At 41.7% G+C, this 23,832-nt stretch overlaps 1 protein-coding gene across 3 annotated transcripts in view; it reads left to right on the top strand.

The window, feature by feature from the left end:
* Nucleotides 1–23,832, top strand: part of TTC23 (tetratricopeptide repeat domain 23) — a 116,532-nt gene that overhangs the window by 57,420 nt on the left and 35,280 nt on the right. For all 3 annotated transcript variants that reach the window (XM_025392971.1, XM_025392973.1, XM_025392972.1), the window contains one exon: nucleotides 20,108–20,213. In XM_025392971.1, coding sequence (XP_025248756.1) covers nucleotides 20,108–20,213 — 106 coding nt within the window. The remainder of the gene's footprint in view (nucleotides 1–20,107; nucleotides 20,214–23,832) is intronic.

Below are 23,832 nucleotides of genomic sequence, written 5' to 3'. Positions count from 1 at the left end.
TGTGTCATGTTCTAGGAGTTTTATAGTTTTATAGTGTTGTTTTGTTTTGGTTTTGGTTTTGGTTTTTTGTTTTTGTTTTTGTTTTGAGATGGAGTTTCACTCTTGTTTCCCAGGCCAGAGTGCGGTGGTGCAATCTCATCTCACCAACCTCCACCTCCCAGATTCAAGCGATTGTCTTGCCTTATCCTCCCTAGTAGCTGGGATTACAGGCATGTGCCACCATGCCCGGCTCATTTTGTATTTTTAGTAGAGGCAGGGTTTCTTGGTGTTGGTCAGGCTGGCCTTGACCTCCCAACCTCAGGTGATCCACCTACCTCCCAAAGTGCTGGGATTACAGGTGTGAGCCACTGCGCCCAACTAGTTTTTATTTTACATTTAGGTCTATAACACATTTTTAGTTTTTTTTTTGTGAAGGGTGTAAGGTCTGTGTCTGAATTCTATTTTTTTTTTCTCTTTGCACATAGATGTCCAATTTTTCCAGCATGGTTTGTTGAAATAACTATCTTTTTTTTATTGTATTGCCTTTGCTCCTTTGCCAAAAATCGGTGGACTATATTTATGTGTGTCTATTTCTGGGCTCTCTATTCTGTTCCATGATCTCTGTCTCTTCTTTTGCCACTACCACACTGTCTTAATTACTGTAGCTTTATTGTAAGTCTTCAAGTTGGGTAGTATCAGCCCTCCAATTTTGTTCTTTTCCTTCCATATTTCATTGGCTATTCTGGATCTTTTGCCTCTGCATACAAACTTTAGAATCAGTTTGTCAATATCCACAAAATAACTTCCTGGGATTTTTATTAGGATTGCATTGAATCTGGATATCAAGTTGGGAAGAATTCATATCTTGACAACATTGAGTCTTCGTATCCAGTTTCTAAAAGTTGTTCTCTAAATTTTTCATGACTAAATCCAGATCTATCCTCAACATCTCAGCTATCAGTTTCTAAAGTTCAAAACTTTAATAGAATTTTAAAACTTTCTTCTTTTTCTTTTTTTTTTTTTTCTTTTTTTTTTAAGATAGAGTCTTGCTGTTGCTACCCAGGCTGGAGTGCAGTAGCGTGATCTCAGCTCACTGCAATCTCCACCTCCCAGGTTCAAGTAATTCTCCTGCGTCAGCCTCCCAAGTAGCTGGGATTACAGGCCCCCGCCACCACGCCCAACTAATTTTTGTGTCTTTGAGTAGAGATGGGGTTTCATCATGTTGGCCAGGATGGTCTTGAACTCTTGACCTTAAGTGATATGACTGCCTCAGCCTCCCAAAGTTCTGGGATTATAGGTGTGAGCCACTGTGCCCAGCACAAACTTTAAAACTTTCAAAAGTTCAAAAAAAAGGTCTCAGCTACAAGTTTCTCAAGTTCATGGAAAGACTTCAGTGATTGTATTAGTCCATTGTCATGCTGCTGATAAAGACATACCCAAGACTGGGCAATTTACAAAAGAAAGAGGTTGGACTCGGGAAGGGGGACATCACACACCGGGGCCTATTATGGGGAGGGGGGAGGGGGGAGGGATTGCATAGGATTTATACCTGATGTAAATGACGAGTTGATGGGTGCAGCAGAGCTACATGGCACAAGTATACATATGTAACAAACGTGCACGTTATGCACATGTACCCTAGAACTTAAAGTATAATAATAAAAAAAAAAAAGATTAAAAAAAAATAAAAAAATTAAAAAAAAAAGAAAACATTTTTCAACAGTAAAAAAAAAAAAAAAAAAGAAAGAGGTTTAATTGGACTGACAGTTCCACATGGCTGGGGAAGCCTCACAATCATGGCAGAAGGCAAGGAGGAGCAAGTCATGTCATATGTGGATGGCAGCAGGCAAACAGATTGGTCAGGGAAACTCCCCCTTATGATCCTGTCAGATCTCATGAGACTTACTCACTATCACAAGAACAGCATGGGAAAGACCCACCCCCATGATTCAATTATCTCCCACCGGATCCCTCCCACAACACGTGGGAATTATGGGAACTACAACATGAGATTTGAGTGGAATCACAGAGCCAAACCATATCATTGTGCCCCTGGCCTCTCCAAAATCTAGTACGTTCACATTTCAAAACCAATCATGCCTTCCCAGCAGTCCTCCAACGTCTCACCTCATTTCAGCATTAGCTCAAAAGTCCACGGTCCAAAGTCTTAATCAGAGACAAGGCAAGTCCCGTCTGCCTATGAGCCTGTAAAGTCAAAAAACAAGTTAGTTTCTAGATACAGGTATTAGGTAAGTATAGCTATTCCAAATGCGAGAAATTGGCCAAAACAAAGGGGCTACAAACCCTGTGCAAGTCTGAAATCCAACAGGGCAGTCAAATCTTAAAGCTCCAAAATGATCTCCTATGACTCCATGTCTCACATCCAGGTGGTCACGCTGATGCAAGAGGTAGGTTCCCATAGTCTTGAGCAGCTCCGCCGCTGTGGCTTTGCAGGGTACAACCTCCCTCCTGGCTGCCTTTACAGGTTGACAATGAGTGTCTGCAGCTTTTCCAGGCACATGGTGCAAACTGTCAATGGATCTACTATTCTGGGGTCTGGATAACGGTGGTCCTATTCTCACAGCTCTACTAGGCAGTGCCCCATTAGGGACTCTGTGTGGGGGCTCCCACCCCCCATTTCCCTTCTGCACTGCCCTAGCAGAAGTTCTTCATGAGGACCCCACCCCTAAAGTAAACTTCTGCCTGGGCAGCCAGGCATTTCTATACATCTTCTGAAATCTAGGCAGAAGTTCCCAAACCTCAATTCATGACTTCTGTGCACTCACTGGCTCAACACCACATGGAAGCTGCCAAGGCTTCAGGCTTGCACCCTCTGAAGCCACAGCCCAAACTCTATGTCGGCCCGTTTCAGCCAAGGCTGGAGCAGCTGGGACACAGGGCGTCAAGTTCCTAGGCTGCACACAGCATGGGGACCCCGGGCCCAGCCCGTGAAACCACTTTTTCCTCCTAAGCCTCCAGGCCTGTGATGGGAGGGACTGCTGCAAAGGTCTCTGACATGCCCTGGAGACATCTTCCCCATTGTCTTGGTGATTAAAATTCACTCCTCATTACCTGCAGCTAGTTTGAATTTCTCCTCAGAAAATAGGATTTTCTTTTCTATTGCATTGTCAGGCTGCAAATTTTCCAAACTTTCATGCTGTCTTTCCCTTTTGAAACTGAATACCTTTAACAGCACCCAACTCACATCTTGAATGCTTTGCTGCTTAGAAATTTCTTCCACCAGATACCCTAAATCATCTCTCTCAAGTTCAAAGTTCCACAAATCTCTAGGACAGGGGCAAAATGCTGCCAATCTCTTTGCTAAACCATAACAAGAATCACCTTTGCTCCAATTCCCAACAAGTTCCTCATCTCCATCTGAGACCACCTCAGCCTGGACCATATTGTCCATATCACTATCAGGCTTTTGGTCAAAGCCATTCAACAAGTCTCTAGGAAGTTCCAAAGTTTCCCACATTTTCCTGTCTTCTTCTGAGCCCTCCAAACTGTTCCAACCTCTGCCTGTTTCCCAGTTCCAAAGTCGTCTCCACCTTTTCGGGTATCTTTTCACAGCACCCCTCTCTGCTGTATTTACTGTATTAGTCCATTTTCATGCTGCTGATAAAGACATATCCGAGACTGGGCAGTTTACAAAAGAAAGAAGTTTAATTGGACCTACAGTTCCACGTGGCTGGGGAAGCCTCACAATCATGGCAGAAGGCAAGGAGGAGCAAGTCACGTCTTATGTGGATGGCAGCAGGCAAAGAGAGAGATTGGGCAGGGAAAGTCCTCCTTATAATACCATCAAATCTTGTGAGACTTAGTCACTATCACGAGAACAGCAGGGAAGACACAGAGCCAAACCATATAAGTGATAATATGCACATAGTCATCCAGCAAGGGCCATTTCTCCTGACAAAATTCACTGAACTGAAAGATGGCCTCCAAGAGCCAACACTAACAGTACGCATTCAAAGATTTGAGTTTGGTTTAGAGAAGCATTCCCCATGCTGTGTTCCATAGGGTACTAGCATATCATAAGAGTTCACAGGTCTTCCTAGAAAAAAGTGTTTGTGGTTAAATAAAATTGAAAGGTATTAAGTTGAAATCAAACACATTTACTTATGGCTTTATAGTGCATTAAATATGCCAATTTGGATTATGAATCAAGAGTAGGTCTAATGAGTCTGTGAGATACTAGTGTCCCCAGGCCACAGTTTAGCTTAAAGGAAGAAATGTAGGCTAGGCACGGTAGCTTATGCCTGTAGTTCCAGCACTTTGGAAGGCCAAGGCAGGCAGATCGCTTGGGCTGAAGAGTTCGAGACCAGCCTGGGCAGCATGGCAAAACCTTGTCTCTACAAAAAAAAAAAAAAAAATAGAAAAATTAGCCACATGTGATGATGCACACCTGTAGTCCCAGCTACTCAGGTGGCTGAGGTGGGAGGATCGCTTGTGCCTGGGAGACCGAGGCTAGAGTGAGCCAAGATTGCATCACTGCACTCCAACCTGGATGCCACTGCACTTCACCCCGTCTCAAAAAAAAAAAAAAAAAGAAATATAAATGTCTAAAAGTAGGAATCAGCAAAGGTATTCAAATATGCATGCGGCATGTAGGTTTTATCACTCCCAGGAGTCCTTAGCGCTTTGGAAATGGGAAGTGAGTTATGTAGTGCCTTTCATTTGCAGCACCCTGATTCACCACCATTGTAACGTATTTTGCCACATTTGTTTTCTCTATTTATCTATATAGACATACATACAAACATACACACATATATATACACAGACAAATGTACTCAGAGATAATTGTTTATATTTTTTAATCATTTGAAAATATGTTCAATATATCATATCCTTTTATCCCTGAATACTTCAGTGTATATTTTATAAGAACAAGGAAATTAGCCAGGCGTGGTGGTGCACACCTCTAATTCCAGCTACTTGATAGGCTGAGGCAGGAGAATTGCTTGAACCCAGGAGGTGGAGGTTGCAGTGAGCCAAGATCACGCCACTGCACTCCAGCCTAGGAAAAAAAAAAAAAAAGATATGTAACCACAATATAGCTATCAAAGCCAGGAATTTTATTTACTTATTTATTTATTTTTTAGACAGGTCTTGCTTGTCACCCAGGCTGGAGTGTAGTGGCGCAAACACAGCTCACTGCAGCCTCGCCCTCCCAGGTCAAGCAATCCTCCCGCTTCAGCCCTTTAAGTCACTGGGACTATAGGCGTGCACTGCCACACCCAGCCAATTTTTACATATTATTTTCGCCACGTTGCCCAGGCTGGTTTCAAACTCCTGGGCTCAAGCAGTCCACCCGCTTCAGCCTCCCAAAGTGCTGGGATTACAGGCATGAACCACTTACTCCTGGCTTTTCAGGGAATTTTGAACATTGATCATATTCCATTTTGTCCGTTGTCCCAATTAGGTCCTTTATGGCAATTCTTTTTCCTCCAATGCAAGATCCACTCCAGGATCATGTATTATAGTTAGTTGTCATAGCTCTTCTCTCCTTTAATCTAGAATAGTTTCTCATTCAGTCTGTTTCTTATGACATTGAAAGTTTTGAAGAATATAAGGCAGCTGTTTTATAAACTGTTCCTTGGTTTGGGTTTGTCTGATGTTTCCTCATGAGTGAAGCATGCCAAGCTAGAATACTACAAAGGGATATTGTACCTTCTTGTGGTATTTCATTCAGAGGCACATGAAATCCATCTGTCCTTTTCTGGTGATATTAATTTTTATCACCCATGCATGGTGGTGTACAGTTTCTTCACTATATAGTAACTGTTTTTTCCCTTGCAGCTAATAAGCATCTTTAAAGACACATTTTAAGATTATGTAAATATCTTGCTTCTCACATAAATTTTCCCTCTGGGTTTAACACATCTATTGATGAATCTTTCCTGAACCAGTCATAACTGTGGTGGTTGTAAAATAATTATTTTCCATTCTACCATTTTATCCACACTTATCAGTTGGCATTCTGCTGTTAGGAATGTCCCTCTCTTTCCCTACCAAGTTATTTATTTGTTATTAGTATGTTTGCTTTTTTTCATATAACAGTATATCTGGAAACCTTCATACTATGAACTTTACAGCAGTTCATAGAAATCTCCCTTACTTGTAGAGATGTATAATAATACATTTTATGTATGTACTGTGGGCTTTTTCCAAATAGTTTCCACTTTGGGGCATTTAGATAGGTTTTAATATTTTGAAATTATTTTTGTATTGTTGGAGTTGTATCTTCAGAGAAAATTCCTAGGCGTGGGACACTAGGCTGAAGGGAGTATATATTGGTAGTTTTATTTACTACAAAACTTAATTGTTAAGTTTGTCTTATTGGAATTCTACTACTGTATTGCCAAATTGCCTTTTAATTAAGCTTGTATCATTTGTATTTCCATTAGCAGTGTATGATAGTGCCAATTTCCCCACAACCTGTTTCAGCAAAGTACACTGTCAAGCTTTTGAGTTAATTCCAATCTGATGAGTGAGAAATGACGTCTCAGGATAGTTTTAATTTGCATTTATATTTTTTAAAAAGGAGTTGAACATCTTTTCATATGTTTAAGTGACTTTCATGTATTTTTTGTCAATTATCTTTTTTGTGAAATATTCCTATCATTTCACCATTTTTAAATAGAAGCTTTGGTTCAGTTTTCTTAACTGCTAGAAATCCTTTATCTCTTATACATATTGCCCCTTTATTTATGACATATGTTGTAAATATTTTTACCCAATTTATTTTTTAAAATTTTGTTCATGGTGTTTTTTGAGAAAATTTGTATACCACAAAATTTACCCATTTAAAATGTACAATGTGGTGGTTTTATTATATTCACAGAGTTTTGTAACCATTACCACTATCTAATTCCAGAGTATTTTCAAGAAATTCCATACTCATTGGCAGTCATTCCTCCCTCTTCCCGCATATCCTGGCAACCATCAATTTATTTTCTATTTCTATGGATTTTTCTATTCTAGACATTCCATATAAACAGAATCATACAGTATGTGGTCTTTTGTTTCTGACTTCTTTCATTTAGCATAATGTGTCCAAGGTTCATCTATGTTTAGCATGTATCAGTTCTTCATTCCTTTTCATGGTGGAATAATATTCCATTATACAGATTCACCTCATTTTTTTATCCATTCATCAGTAGATGGACATTTGGGTTGCTTCCAGTTTTTGGCTATTATGAATAATACTGCTGTGAACATTCATGTACAATTTTTTGTACGGACATATGTTTTTATTTCTCTTGGGTATAAGGCTACAAGTGGAATTGCTGAATCATATGGTAACTCTGTATTTAACTTTTCAAGGAACTACTGTGCTATTTTCCAAAGCAGCCTCACTATTTTACATTCCCACCAACAATTTATGGAAGTTCCAATATCTCCACATCCTCACCAAGACTTCTTAGTATCTGTCATTTTTAATTTCAGTCATTGTAGTGCGTATGAAGTGATATCTCACTGTGGTTTTTATTTGAATTTCCCTAATGACTAATGACGTAGCACATCTTTTCATAAGCTTATTGGCCATTTGTATATCTTCCTGGGAGAAATGTCTATGGAAAATCTTTGCATATTTTTAATAGGGTGGTTTGTCTTTTTATTGTTAACTGATAATAGTTATTTACATATTCTGGATACTAGATACTAGAGCCTTATCTGTGAGGTGTTTCCCAATCTGTGGGTTGTCTTTTGATTTTTTTATAGTGTCCTTTGAAGCACAAAAGTTTTTCATTTTGATTGTCCAACTTGTCTATGGTTTGTTTGTTTGTTTGTGTGGGTTTTTGTTTGTTTGTTTGTTTGTTTTTTGCTTGTGCTTTTGGCATCACATCTCAGTAATCATTCCCTAATCCAAGGTCATGAAGGCTTACATCTATGTTTTCTTCTAAGAGTTTGTATAATTTTTAGCTCTTACACGTGGGTCTTTGGTTCATTTTGAGTTAATTTTTATATATGGTGTGAGATATAGGTGTCCAACTTCCTTTTTTGAGGGAGTGGGGGTGGGGGAAGTGGCTATCCCAATTGTCCTAGCACTATTTATTGAAAGGACTATTTTTTCACCATCAAATTATCTTGGGACCCTTGTCAAAATAAATTGGCCATAAATGTAAGGGTTTATTTCTAGATTCTCAATTCTGTCCATTGATCTATGTGTTTATCCTTATGCCAGTATCACATTGTCTTAATTAGTATTGTTTTGTTGTAAGTTTTGAAATCAGTGCAAATCTCTAATTTTGTTCTTCTTTTTTAAGATTCTTTTGGCTATTCTGGATCCTTTGAATTTTTATGTGAATTTTAGGATCAGCTTGTCAATTTCTGCAAAAAACAAAACAAAAAAACACTAGGATTTTGGTAGGGATTACATTGAATCTGTATCACAATTTGGGAAGTATTGACATCTTAACAATATTAAGTCTTTCAATCATTGAACATGGGATATCTATTTACTTAGCTCTTCTTTCATGTCATTCAACCATGTTTTGTAGTTTTTAGAGTATAAGCTTTGTACTTCTCTTGGTAAATTTATTCCTAAGTATTTTATTATTTTTCATGCTATTACAAATGGAAGCATTTACATTTCATTTTCTGATTATTCATGTATAGAAATACATGGTTTTTTATGTTTATCTTGTATCCTGCAACCTTGCTGAACTCATTTTATTAGTGCTATTTCTGCTTTTGGCCACACAAGTTTTCTAAATGTGTTCAAATTTTCAACCTTTCCTGTGACCCTAAGTTAGAAGGATTTCCCTGTATCCAGGTTATAGTGGAATTCATTCATTTTTATAATACTTATGAAGTTCGATAGGTGACTTTTGCTGTTGTTTATTCTTGAGGTTAAAAAATATTAGAGAGTGTTTTAAAACTAATTGCAGATTATTAAAGAAATACCTTGGTGAAATGAAAATAATACTGAATTTGAAGTAAAAAAAATCTGGGTTGGAGTTCAGACTATTCTGTTTATCAGCTGTTTGATTGTAGGCAAGTCATTTAGCTCCTTAAAAAAATAACCTACAAAATATTCCATCCACTTCATAGAACTACTCAAAGGTTCAAAATGGAAAGTGCTTTGTGAACTATTAGGCCTTCTGCCAGTATAAGCTACTTTTATTTCTTAACAGTAATTATTAAACATTTTTCAATCCTTCTCTTTCCTTTAGGAGATTTACCTAAGATACAGAAAGGTGCAGTAAGGCCACAGCCCTCGAAGGGGACCCATGTATAAAAGCCGTTTATTAAGTATACACAAAGAGGTTTTGTTATTTTTTCCCTGTTGTTTTTCACCCTTCATTCCTCTGGAATGACAGAAATACCCAGAGAGAAAAGACCTTTTATTTCCTGTAAAATACAGAAAAGTTCCAAAGCATTTTAGGGATTAGCTCATTAAAATGGAGAAAAATAAACCAAGTCCTGGAGAGCCAACACAAAGAAGGCAGCAGTCCCAGGGTCTGATGAAAGAGCCGTCATCTACCTCATCCCTCCCTCTACCGCAGGGGTCCGGAAGAAAACATTGGAAATGTGATTGTTTCTGAAACTCCTCATGGCAGATTTTGGCAATAAAACCTTATTTTCCTATCCAAAAGAAAAATCACAGGGTTCTCCTTATGTGAGTGAGAGTATGTTTATGGGTGTGTATAAATTAACACACCCATAACAGTCCTAGCTTGGGTTGCTTTTTCCCATCTCTCACTTGAATTGCGTATCCCTCTTTTCAGTTTCCAGGGTAGCTCTGCCACTCAGGAGTTCCCAAATTTAGGGTATTTTGACTTGCAAAGTATAATGAAATCATTAAATTCATCAGTTGCTCAACTGACAGCTTTGGAGCCAGAAAATCTAGCTTTGGGTCTCAGCCTGGACAACTTACTGGCCTTGGTCAGGCCAGGGGTGATGGCTGCTGAGTGCTCCCACATGGCTCCTGGCAGGTGCAGAGTTCTCAGCTAATGGCAGTGCTTCTGATTGGCTCTTAGTAGTTGCTGTGCATTTGCTATAAATATGCAATCAATTTATTGTAAATAATCAGAATAATGCTATTTTTAATTTTAAACATTTCTGAAAATATTAATACTAGCCTTCTGTTTAGAATTAGGAAAGATGTAGAATGCAGTTGTATTAGTCCATTCTCACACTGCTATAAGGAAATACCCAAGACTGGATAATTTATGAAGAAAAGAGGTTTATTGACTCACAGTTTTGCATGACTGGGGAGGCCTCAGGAAACTTACAATCATGACAAAAGGCTCCTGTTCACAGAACAGCAGGAGAGAGAATGAGAGCCAGCAGGGGAAATGCCAGACGCTTATAAAACCATCAGATCTCATGAGAACTCATTCACCATCATGAGAACAGCATGGGGGAAACCACTCCCACAATTTAATTACCTCCCACAGGTCCCTCCCATGACACGTAGGGATTGTGGGATTACAATGCAAGGTGAGATTTGGGTGGGGACACAAAGCCAAACCATATCATTTTGCCTGTGGCCTCTCCCATATCTCATGTCTTCACATTTCAAAACATAGTCATGCCCTTCCAACAGTCCCCCAAAGTCTTAACTCATTCCAATGTTAACCCAAAAGTCCAAGTCCAAAGTCTCATCTGAGACAAGGCAAGTCCCCTCCACCTATGAGCCTGTAAAATCAAAAGCAAGTTAGTTACTTCCTAGATGCAGTGGGAGTATAGACATTGGGTAAATACACCCATTCCAAATGGGAGAAATTGGCTAAAACAAAGGGGCTACAGACCCCGTGCAAGTCCAAAATCCAATAAGGTAGTAATTAAACCTTAAAGTTCCAAAATGATCTCCTTTGACTCCATGTCTCACATCCAGGTCATACTCATGCAAGAGATGAGCTCCAGGGCCTTCAGCAGGGTACAGCCCCCCTCTTGGCTGCTTCCATGGGCTGGCATCGAGTGTCTGTGGCTTTTGCAGAGCACAGTGCAAGCTGTCAGTGGACCTACAATTCTGGGGTCTGGAGGACCGTGGCCCTTTTCTCACAGCTCCACTAGGCAGTGCCCAGTGGAGACTCTGTGTAGGGGCTTCCATCCCACATTTCCCTTCCACACTGCCCTAGCAGAGGTTCTCTGTGCATGCTTCGTCCCTGCAGCACACTTGTGCCTGGACACCCAGGCATTTCCATACATCTGAAATCTAGGCAGAGGTTCCCAAACCTCAGTTCTTGACTTCTGTGTAGCCGCAGGCTCAACACCTCATGGAAGCTACCAAGGCTTGGGGCTTGCACCCTCTGAAGCCACACCCAAGCTGTACCTTGGCCCCTTCTAGCCATGGCTGGAGCAGAAAGCAAGGTACCAAGTCCCTAGGCTGCACACAGCAGGGGGGTCCTGGGCCCACAAAATCGTTTTTCCTACTATCTCAGGGCCTGTGATGAGGGGGGCTGCTGTGAAGGTCTCTGGCATGCCCTGGAGACATTTTCCCCATTGTCTTGGTGATTAACATTCAGCTCCTCGTTACTTATGCAAATTTCTGCAGACAGCTTGAATTTCTCCCCAGAAAATGGGTTTTTCTTTTCTACTGCATTGTCAGGCTGCAGATTTTCCAAACTTTATGCTCTGTTGCTTCTTGAATGCTTTGCTGCTTAGAAATTTCTTCCACCAGGCCAGGAGCAATGGCTCATGCCTGTAATCCAATACTTTGGGAGGCCGAGGCAGGTGGATCACAAGGTCAAGAGATCAAGACCATCCTGACCAACACGGTGAAACCCCTTGTCTACTAAAAAAAAAAATATGTGTACAAAAAGTTAGCCAGGCCTGGCAGCACGTGCCAGTAGTCCCAGCTACTCAGGAGGCTGAGGTAGGAGAATCGCTTGAACCCAGGAGGCAGAGGTTGCAGTGAACCGAGATTGCACCACTGCACTCCAGCCTGGGTGACAGAGCGAGACTCTGTCTCAAAAAAAAAAAAAAGAAAGAAAGAAATTTCTTCCACCAGATACCCAAAATCATTTCTCTCAAGTTAGTTCCACAGATCTCTAGGGCAGGGCCAAAAAGCCACCAGTCTCTTTCCTAAAGCGTAGCAAGAATGACCTTTACTCCAGTTCCCAGCAAGTTCCTCATCTCCATCTGAGACCACCTCAGCCTGGAATTCACTGTCCTTATCACTATCAGCATTTCGGCCAAAGCCATTCCACAAGTCTTTAGGAAGTTCCAAACTTTTCCACATCTTCCTGTCTTCTGAGTTCTCCAAACATTTCCAACCTCTGCCCATTACCCAGTTCCAAAGTCGCTTCCACATTCTCTGGTATCTTATAGCAATGCCCCGTTCTGCTGGTACCAATTTACTGTATTAGTCCATTTTCATACTATTTCACTTATTGTTTCATATTGTTTCACTATAAAAATTTTCTAAGAATGACATCAATCCAAGTGCCACAATGGGGAAGATTACTGTTTGTTTTTTTTTTAAGTAATAACTACTTTTTCTAAAAATGATACATGCTCTTTGTTTTTTAAAAATCAAGCTATATAGGAAAGATCAAATATATGCCACCAGTCACCTCAGACCTCCTGGCCCAGAAAAGCCAGTATTGACACTTGCTGAACAATTTTTCTCTGCATATATACAGATGAGTATACATTAGGAGACAGAAGAGAAAAAGAGAAAGGAAGAAAGTGATAAATTTGACAGAGTAAAAATGAAAAGCTACTCTGTGATAATATATCATAAAGTCAAAACATAAATGTCAAAGAGAAGAAAATATAGAAGGAGTTCTTTAAAAATCTGGATAAAAAAGACAACTCAGTAGAAACATGCACAAGACAGGAACATACAGTTTACAGAAGAGGAAACATAAATGACCAATAACCATACAAAAATAATCCTCGGACTCACTTGTAATTAAAGAAATGCAATTTAGCTGTCTGGCCATTGTGGCTGGAGCCCAGTATGGGTCATAGGAGATGAAGCTAAGAGCAGCATGTGGCTGGGTTATGATTGTGCATGTGTGCGTGTGTGTGTGTGTGTGTGTGTGTGTGTGTGTGAGAGAGAGAGATTAATTTCTGGAACAATACAGGAAACTGATTAGCTGTAAGGCTGAGAAGGGGGAGAAAAAGAGGGTGAGGCAGGTAGAAGGGGGAAGGAGTATTTTTAATTTCAATTGTTTATTCTTTTCCACCACTTAAAATTTTTGAAGATTATATGCAGGTAATACTCTTATCATTTAAAAATCTAATGAAGTTTTAAGAAAACACATACTTGCAACCAAACGAAGAAAATATAAGCCCTGAGGTATCTATTTTGTTGCTAATGCTTATACAGAGTAGTGCTTTTTCTCCCCAGCTCTTTGGAGGAGCTAAAATTGACAACTGGAGAGCTGCCACTGAGGACTTTCTCTGACTATTAAAAGAAACTAGCTTAGTCCAGGGCCCTCAGAACTCAGTTTTCCAATGCTGTCTGCTCCCAGTGACTTCCTGTTCATCTAATCCCCCAGGGATTCCCAGCTCCATCTTTTTCTTAGCCAAGGTTCACCAGCTGCCCCAGCCTCCAAGGTGTGTGTAGCCACGAAAGGCTTCCCTGCTGGGCAGAGATGGGAGAGGGAAGGAAATGGCAACCTGGGCCTGCAACGTGACCCTGTCTTGCGTAAGGGTGTCAGCTCAAATTTGAAGGGTGAAATGACCAGTTTTGGCAGGATGAGAAGGAAAGCTATGCAGCTTCACAACTAGTCAGTTATAAAAGAAACAGCAAGCTCACACCTCCAATGACAAGTGGACTTGAACTTCTGTTGAATTAAGGCACAAACTTGAAACAAAGCAGACTCATATACTCTTGGTGGACGGCACCATAACATCTTCTCTAACCACCATCTGCTGCTTTTCTCTCCTTTATGGCATCCCTCTAAAGCATTTAGAAGCTGCTAAGGCATCCACATGTTAGCACCTCACTCTTCCATCTAGGCAGCCCACTGCATTTCTAGACAGTCTACTCTTTCACAACCTCTTTCTCTGACCATTAAATAGCTCTTCATTACATTGATTAGAAAATCATCTTTCTGTAACTTCTACCCTCTCAATAACCAAGTGTTAGACTAGAAAAGTATGCAGTTGGGAATTATAGACCTTAGTCTGAATCTCTGTTCTGCCGCTGACCCACAATGTGACCTTCAACCAGTAGCCTAATATCCTGGAGGCTTAATTCCCCTTCTGTAAATTGGGCTGTTCACATCACTTTCAATGGTCATTTTGAGACTGAGTGAACCTGTGAGTGGTAAACTTCACTTAGTACCACACATGGCAGAAGAAGATGCTGAATCGGTGTTAGTTCCCTCCTTCCCTGTGTCCCTCCATTGCTCGCCCTCAGCTGTACAAAGAGATCCTGGCTGTGACTAAGTTGAAGAATTCTATTGTCTCCTCCCTGAGTGTTCTCATCTCCAGAGTAAATACATCCAGGCTAAGTCCACAAATGTACCTTGATCTTCTTGTGTACTTACTCTCTACTTTGCTGTAGGAGAGATTTTGCTCTGTCACTGAACCCCTAATTATTGCAGAGTGGGGGGAAAATATATTTCCCTCACCCCCAAGACCCACCCCATCCCCAAGAGCTGGGATTCCACACTCAGACTCCTCCCAGGGTTTGAAGTTGAGTGTTCAGATGATGGGGTCTGCCTGCAGAAATAGAAGTATCTCTCATCCTTTTCACTAGTCATCAAGCTTTCTCTTTAGGAAATATTACACATTTTACAAATCCAAGGGGACAGGCCCAGTTAGATAAAAGTCTGCCAGTTCTGGCTCTGGCTGCATCTATTGACAGCTTGATTGGCACTGAGGAGTCTGTGGTTTCCCCCAAACACACACACAAGGCATCAGGATGGAACAGCTGCTCTGTGCCTTGAAAGGGGTTGAGGTCCTTGGTCTTGTGGATGAGTTTGTTTTTTCTTAATCAATGACCTTGTTCAATGTGGGATATTAGAGGTTTTTTGTTTGTTTTTAACCCAGTCCAACATGCCAGCACCCCAAGGGATTTGGGGATATTAAACATTCCTCCTCAGCTTCAAGATGACAGTTGATAAATGTAACCATAAGATACTAAAAAGAACAAAGGACATGAGGGGAAATGGAAGCCCTGGGGAGATTAATAAATCATGAGGAGAAGGAGTGAGTGTGGTCAAACTATGGAGCCCCCGAGAGGCCCATTACTTGATCTCTTGCAAAAATCCAGGAGATGCAAGCAGGATGCCTATAATTCTGTTAACTGTGATTCCTAGTCCTTAAATGCTCTCAGATGCACGTAACAGGGTATTTATATTCCCTTAGCAAATGAAGCATTGTTCGAAATTGTGAACAATGGTTGAGTTTGGAAAGACAGTGTAGTCTAATCACTAGCTTTGTCAACGTCCTTTGTACTCACTCCCTAAGGAAGCCTCACTGCCCAGCATGTGCTGTGGTTCTCAATCTGTGTCACCCTGAGCCCTCATGTTCCATGGAGGTTCTGGGGCAGCCAGCTGGGAGGAGGTAGTCAGACTTCCAGGCCCCATCCACCTACTTCTGTGAGAGCAGCTGTTCTACTCTTTCCTGCTGTGTATATTAGAGAACCACAGAAGATTTTGTTTGGGTTCTTCTGCCCCAAAAAAGAAACTTAAAAATCAATGGTGCCATGGTGTTTGCCTCCTTTTACAAGTTGCTTCTTTCACTCAGTGGTATGTTTTTGAAATATAACCATGTTAACATATGTAGATGGAGTTCAATCAAGAACTTGTAGAATAAACCACAATATGTTCATTCCCCTGCTGATAGATATTTAGGTGGTTCCCCATTTTTTACCATCTCAATTAATGCATCAGTGGAGGGCATTTTCAACACAGGCAATGGGCGGTGCCCATTAAGCTGAAGAAGAAGGGAAGGACAGCAGGAGGGGTGGATGACTAGTAAGAATGTCAGGGGGCAGTGGAGTAGATATGCATGGATGCAGCAGATCCAGGGCCTCCCAAGAGTCAAAATGGGTCTGTGAGCTGGAGGATCCAGTGGTAGCACAGAGTGGGCGATGATGAGGTCTGGAGTGTGACCCGGGGACTGGGCAGCTGAGAATAAGGCGGAAAGTAAGTCTGTTAGAAACCTGAGAGGCCAAGGTGTTAGCTGGGTCGTTTGCTGGACATTTCCATTTGGTCCTTCAGCTACACTCTGCATCCTTCGCAGTCCTATTCTGTGCCCCAGAGGCTGACCTTTAATTACCATCTCAGTGCCCTTTCCCTCAGACTGAGAGGTACACAGCCTGGACCAGGGACGACATGGAGACAGAGCATCCATTCCTCCAGCCCCTCCCTTCAAGGTCCCTGCAGGTCGGCTGCGTCTCTACTGAAACTCACTGCTCATTTCCCTAATTCTTCTTTCTGGGTATAGCAAATGCCCCCGGCACCTTGTCTTGGGACCCAACACACTCACCTTGGATTTCCTCCATGCCAGGAATCATTTTATTGACCTCTTTTCCTCTATTAACCTGTTTACATGTGCCATCTCTTTCTTGCCTGATTGAGTACAGGCCAATCTCATGGATACTGAAATCTTGGGAAATGATGACAAGAGTAAGGGTAGATAGGAAGTTAGTTAGCTGAGTGCAAAAACCTAATGAGGGGTGGTGTCTGTAAATCTGCATAAAATGCAAACTATCCTACATTTTTGTAGTTCACATGTGAGTGCCTTTAAAACTAAAATTCCTGCCTAATTTTTAGGGGGAATTCCTAGTGTTAGCACAATATCTGGCATGTAGAAAGCATTTAAAAATGAAAATAAGTTGAATTGAATAGGACTGAATTAAATTAAATGGAATTAAATTGAATTTTACTGAATAAATGAGATGCTAATTTTGCACATTTTAGACATCATGGGTGCCCCCCGTCAAATCCCCTTCCCTCTAGCCTATGGTTTTTAAAAGCTTCATGAACATCAAATAAATTACATTAGGGATTGAGTTTCTGAAGTGAATAATGAATAATAAATGTTTGCTTATGTTAGCATCTCATGTAGAAAAATATTTAAGTCATGAAAATTTTGTGATAAATTCAAATCCCTTTAAGCTTTCAGGACCCACTTTCTTTTTTTTATTTTTTGAGACAGTCTTGCTCTGTCACCCAAGCTGGAGTGCAGTACACGATCACTGCTCACTGCAGTCTTGATCTCCCAGGATCAAGTGATCTTCCCACCTCAGCGTCCTGCGTAGCTGGAACTACAGGTGTATGGCACCACCCCTGGCTAATTTTTTTTTTTATTTTTTAGTAGAGACAGGGTCTCACTATGTTGCCCAGGCTAGTCTCAAACTCCTGAGCTCGAGTGATCCTCCTGCCTCAGCCTCCCAAGGTGCTGAGATAGGCATGAGCCAGCGCACCCAGCCTAGCCTGACTCACTTTCTTGATATTGTGTGTATTTTGCTCTTGGAAAACTTTGCTTTCTGTCTCCATGGCAAAAAAACAACTTACAGTGGTTTCAGAACATGTAATTATTCATTTGAAAATAATTTTGTTAGACACATATCTATTAACATTTTCTTGAATTTATAATACTGAATAGGAAGAAACAAAATATAAAATCTTTCTTGTTTTAGTTTTAATCTAACATACTATATGTCTTTGCATCATATGAGTTAAAGCTTTTCTGGCATTACACAGTGATTGTTCTCTTCAAATAACAGATCGTAGAGATAGTAGGGGAAAAACAAAGTAAACATGGCTCAATTTGCATTTGGTATTTTTTGGAGGGGGTGAGTATTTCCTCTCTGTTTTCCTTTCTCCAAACACTACACAAGTAATAATTTGACTCTATCCCTGTGGCTCCTATTGTCTATACATACAATGAAGTTGAATTCATAGTGCCCGTTATTTGAAAAACGTTTCAAGTCAGAGCTTAAGACTGGGCCTTTCATGCCAAATCAAGGACAGTGGCTAATTTGGGGTTGCCAAAATCACATATTCAGTTTATATTAGATAATAAGAAAAGTGGCTTTAAAGCAAAGGGTATTGTTGGCACTTATGAATAAGAAATTCTGATTATTCTAATGCAGCAATAAAAATTATTACCTACAATCTTATTTTGGAGTAGCCCCATCATAAAGAGTCCGGAGCCAATAGCTCAGCAGGTTTTAGCATGTGACAAGTAAGGTGACAGTCTAGAGTCGAAGATTCTATCTCCACCCTGATTATAGTCTCAGAAATGCATTCAGCTGGCCATAAGAGGAGGAAGGACTTCATGGTCCATACTAGAATGCTCAACTGGGATGACTTGATCTCCTGTGCCAGCTCCCGTGGATGAATCACAGCTCCTGAGGACCGAATCGGGGTTCCCTGGGGAGTGTGCTGGCATCAGTTAGTGATGTCTCCCACCACTGGCTAGGATGGGGGGAATGGCAGCACTCAGGACATGATAGAAACAGCAGAATTTGAAGTTAGAGGATCAGGGTCAGACTCTTATCTCTATCTCTTATTAGCTGTGAGATATCGTACTCACCCATTCAGCAATCTTAGTTTTGTCATGTATAAAATGATGATAACAATTATCAAGAAAATTAAAATTGGTATCACAAATAAAAAAGAATTAAAGTGCAGCTTACATCTTATGAATTGCTAGTGTATTTTGCCTATCCCAACCTAGTGTTTTCCTTTTTTAAACTCATAGCATTTTATCTTTTTGTGTGTATGTGTGTGTGTGACAGGGTCTTGCTCTGTCACCCAGGCTGAAGTGCAGTGGCATAATCATACCTCATTGCAGCCTCAACCTCCTGGGCTCAAAGCAATTCACCCACTTTAGCCCTCCCAAGTAGCTGGGACTACAGGCACATGACACCATACCCGGCTAATTTTTGTATTTTTTGTAGAGACAGGGTTTCACCATGTTGCCCAGGCTGATCTTAAACTCCTGAGCTCTAGCTATCTACCAGCCTCAGTCCCCCAAAGTGCTGGGAGTACAGTTGTGAGCCACCATGCCTGGCCTACTCATGGCATTTTAGTATTCTGTCACTCTTTTGGCAATTAATTGTGAACTACCTACTGACTCACATTAGTGTATGATCTTACTTCACCATATTTTATTTTTTGTACTGCCCACACTTTCTAGCCCATGCCTGTCCTATAGTAGGCGATCCTAAGTATGAATGAATGTAAACAAGTTACTAATAGTATTTTAAAACTCAAATGCTGACAGGGAGATGAGTAGTTACTTTTTATTTGAAAGCATGTATTTTTCATGTTATTTGAAAGGATTATTGTGATTTTATGTTCATAAGATCATAGTTTTTTGTTTGTTTAAAAACTATTTTTTTTTTTTTTTTTTTTGAGATGGAGTCTCTGTCACCCAGGCTGGAGTGCAGTGGTGCAATCCCGGCTCACTGCAACCTCCACCTCCCAGGTTCAAGCGATTCTTGTGCCTCAGCCTTCCAAATAACTGGGACTATAGGCATGCACCACCACACCCGGCTAATTTTTATATTTTTAGTAGAGACGGGGTTTCACCATATTGGCCAAGCTGGTCGTGAACTCCTGACCTCAAGTGATCCAGCCACCTTGGCCTCCCAGAGTGCTGGGATTACAGACATGAGCCACCATGCCTGGGCAAAAACATTTTAGTGAACTTTATTTTCAAGGAACTGAGCTGCTTTCTGTGTTTGGGCAGCTCCCCTGAGCAAGTTTGTAGAGGGTGCAAGCAAATGGGCTTGGTGGCACAGGCACAAAGGAGAAGTCTGTATTTCTGTGGGGAGACTGCTGACACCCATGGATAGGTCCCACTTTTGGGGCTGACTGGTAGGCAGGGCACGGGACTTGTCCGCTTTCTCTGCACAGCATTGACACCTTCTCTCCATCTCTTTACTTCTTGTAACTCCCTCTTCCTCTTTGCTGACACTGACTCAAAGGATCATAGACGTTTAATGATTTGCTTAGTGACAGGCCCTGGCCATAGCATTGAGCCATCTGGATTCATTGTTCAGTGTTCCCTCCACTACTCAGTCCTTTTAAAATCCAGCTCTCCTGCAAGTTGATTTCACTTTCACATAAATCATTTCTTCTAGCTTGCTGGAAAGTTCCTTGGCTTTCTGCTTATCTCTGCAAGGACAGTTAGTTCCCTGTTGCTGCTGCCAAGTATGTAAACAACATGTTTCTTCTTTCTGTGGTGACAGGCACATCTCATCATCCTGAGTAGAAGCCCCTCTAAAGTGGAGGCAGCAGACTCCGCACACATCATCGCCCACGCTGCTGTCGCTTCAGGGAGACACGAGCACCATGGTGAGAAGAATCCTTTTCTCCTCCTGTCTCACAGGCACCTGGGTCTATAAAGGAGCTGTCTTCTAGATGGGTTAACAGGTGAACAGAGCTGCGACACAGGCCTGTTTTATCTGATCATCTGCAGCTATGCTACTCTGCTGCTTTCCTCAGAGTCCTTTGGTTTCTTTCCCCTTCTAGCCTTCTTCTAATCTATTATTCTGAAATACAGCTAATCTCTATGCAAACGTAGCTGTTAAGAGCCCCAGAGCATCTGTACTGGGCTTACAGGGAAATCTGCTCTGCTTTCAGAGGTGATCTATTTTTAAAGATTGTTGTGGCAACAGCTTTGGCCTCTGGGCCAGCCGGCCTCCAGACACTGTCAGGGCTGAACTTTCCATCAGGATGAACTTACACGGCTTCAGGATTCCAAAAGGAAGTTGCCATTTATGGCTCATATGGTTTTTCTTATCCCCGCATAATAGGTAGAGCATCAAGCTTAAGGAATTGTTTAATCCACCATCCTGGGCTCAGAGCACACAGAGCATACAATGTGCCTCCATTGGCAGAAAACACATAGTACTAATGATTTTTTTTTTTTTGGTCATAATATTCAGAAATGGAGTACAATTCATAAAGGAAACCTAGGGGTGTATTCCAAGATATCAAATGAAAATAATTACGTACTGAATAAAATAAGGTCCACTGTGCTCAAAAGCATAAAATCAACATCTGGAAGGCATGGGGTTGATTCAGGAAGCAGAAGTTACGCTAAAATGAGGCCAGCACATGGGAGAAGGTGAAGGGAAAGCTTCAATGAGCAACCTGGTCCAAAAAGATCCATGGGCCAGGCAGGGAGCTTCAGTCCCCAGAGGAACTGATGAAGGGGGCATCAGCGTTTATCCATCTGTCCATCACACCTTGCAGATCTCTCATTCTGACCTGCTAGAGCTTGAAGCACCTTTTTAGATCTGGAGGAGCCTGTGTAAGGATGGAGAGAGGAGACAAGTGACCTTTCTTGTCCCTGCTCCTAGAACATTCCACACTAACCATCAGGTTTGCTTGTTGGTGCCTAAAATTCATGTAATAGGAGGAAAGTACTTTCTATTCCATACCTATTAATAAAACACTTAAAATACATGTTTCGTAAGCCCGGGAGGCGGAGCTTGCAGTGAGCCGAGATCGCGCCACTGCACTCCAGTCTGGGCGACAGAGCGAGACTCCGTCTCAAAAAAAAAAAAAAATACATGTTTGATGGAAACTCCTAGAATAGCAAGTCACAAATCTAAATGTCTACAGGAACCAAGCAAGCAATGTGAGTGAAGCAGGTGGTTATCAGAAACCAGCAGCAGCAGGAAGCATAGTTATAAATGGCAGCTAACTGATGGCTATAGTATGAGAGAGACGAAACAGAGTGGTGAGGACTGTGGCAAACTAAAACCCATACCTGCTACTTAGCTCCAGCCCCTGGCAGCCATGTGGAAGGGAGGCTTATATTAGCAGAGCTCCTTTTTTAAGAGAAGGTAGAAATTTGGAGTTTTATTGGAGAATCTTCAATTTTTTTTAAATTATTTTTTATGTTTTTAGAGACAGGGTCTCACTCTGTCACCCAGGCTGGAGTGCAGTGGCGCAATTATAGCCACTGCAGCCTCAAACTCCTGTGCTCAAGTAGTCTTCCTGCCTCAGCCTCCCAAGTAGGTGGGACTATAGGCACACACTGCTTGCACCCAGCTAATTTAAAATTTTTTTTTTAGAGACAGAGTCTTGCCCAGGATGGTCTCAAATTCCTGGCCCTAGGCTACCCTCCCATCTTGGCTTCCCAAAACTCTGGGATAACAAGCATGAGCCACCACAGACCCAGCCCAATTTTTAACTGATGATAACTAACTGAAATATGTTTAAGACTCTGAGTAAGTCAAAACAAGCGTGAAGGCTGGATCCGTGACTTTTGACCTGGAAAGCAAGAGTGTCAGGTTGCTGTCAGATCTTTCCTGTTTTCCGTGGGGGTGTAAACTGGCAGAGTAAGGGGAGGTGGGTCATTCCTGAATGAATACCAAACAGAGAGGAAGCTAAGGCCAAAAGACCATCTTTTTGCCTAGAGGGATTCTGGTTTCCAGCACTTGACCCAGTGCTCAGTGTACTCACTGCAGGTATGAATTGAGTGGGACCTAGTGAATCTGTGCCCTAGAATGCTATTGTCCCATAGCTGTGAAGTTAGGCCACTCTGCTTTGCGTGACTTACAGAATCAGAGGCAATCCAATTTTAGTTATATATTTTTAAAAAGTTTTCCAGTCTAACTATAGCACACTATTGCCTTCTCTTAATTTGAAAATGATAATAATACCTATTTGATACAGATAATAAATATATGATAAATAAATGACCTCACACAGTTATAATATTAATAGCTACTGCTTATATACGGCATACCAGCAATGGTTCTCACCACATTACATTTATTAATTCAGAAATCCTTGCAACTCGATGAGATAGGTACAATTATCCCCATTTGTTGGATGGAGAAATTGAGGCACCCAGAGATTAGGTAATTTTTCCAAGGACCCATAACCAGTGAGTGGTAAAGATATGAACCCAGGCAGCCAACCACCCCAGAGGCTCTTTATGCCATGTCACATTATAGGGTCTGGCACTGCACATGTCTCCTCCATCCTTAGGCCACCAAAGAATCTGTGAAGTGTGGGGCAGACAAGGGACACAGCAAGAATGAAGGCAGCCCAGAGAGAAGGGTTTGGAGTGCCAATGGGAAGGCCTGGGGCCCAGGAGCATGTGGAGAATCTCAGCTCCAACCTGCAGCAGCTGAGGGCATTTGGTGACGTGCACCCAAAAAGCTCACTTGCCAGTCAGAATTGAAATATGTGAGGAACCAGTTTGGGAGGCCAAGATGGGTGGATCGCATGAGGTCAGGAGTTCGAGACCAGCCTGGCCAGCATGATGAAACCCCATCTCTCCTAAAAAATACAAAAATTAGCCGAGTGTGGTGGCACACACCTGTAGTCCCAGCTAGTCCAGGAGGCTGAGGCACGAGAGTCACTTGAACCTGGGAGGCAAAGGTTATACAGTGAGCCAAAATTGTGCCACTGCACTCTGGCCTGGACAACACAGCAATACTCTGTCTCCAAAAAAAAAAAAAAAAAAATGTGAGAAACATAAAGGAGGTGGGTAAGAAGACAACTTCTCCCAGGCACAAGGAGTTGGGACTGATAGTTTTACAAATTGGGAAAGGGGGTGGCTTCTGCATTAGGCCTGGAGGACTGGTTGCTTGAAGCAGAAGCAAAAGATGACTAAGAGGCTGGGCCCAGTGGCTCACACCTGTAATCCCAGCACTTTGGGAGGCTGAGGTGGGTGGATCACGAGGTCAAGAGATAGAGACCATCCTGGCCAACATGGTGAAACCCTGTCTCTACTAAAAATACAAAAAAAATTAGCTGGGCGTTGTGGTGCACGCCTGTAGTCCCAGCTACTCAGGAGGGTGAGGCAGGAGAATCACTTGAACTCTGGAGGCAGAGGTTGCAGTGAGCCGAGATTGTACCACTGCGCTCCGACCTGGCGACAGAGCGAGACTCAGTCTCAAAAAAAAAAAAAAAAAAAAAAAAAAATGAAAAGACTAAGGAGCAAGCAAGA

This window comes from Theropithecus gelada, chromosome 7b, assembly GCF_003255815.1.
Source record: "Theropithecus gelada isolate Dixy chromosome 7b, Tgel_1.0, whole genome shotgun sequence".
In the NCBI taxonomy this organism is placed as follows: domain Eukaryota; kingdom Metazoa; phylum Chordata; class Mammalia; order Primates; family Cercopithecidae; genus Theropithecus; species Theropithecus gelada.
The sequence above is the reverse complement of the archived record's forward strand: the minus strand, read 5'-3'. Positions and strand labels throughout refer to the sequence as shown.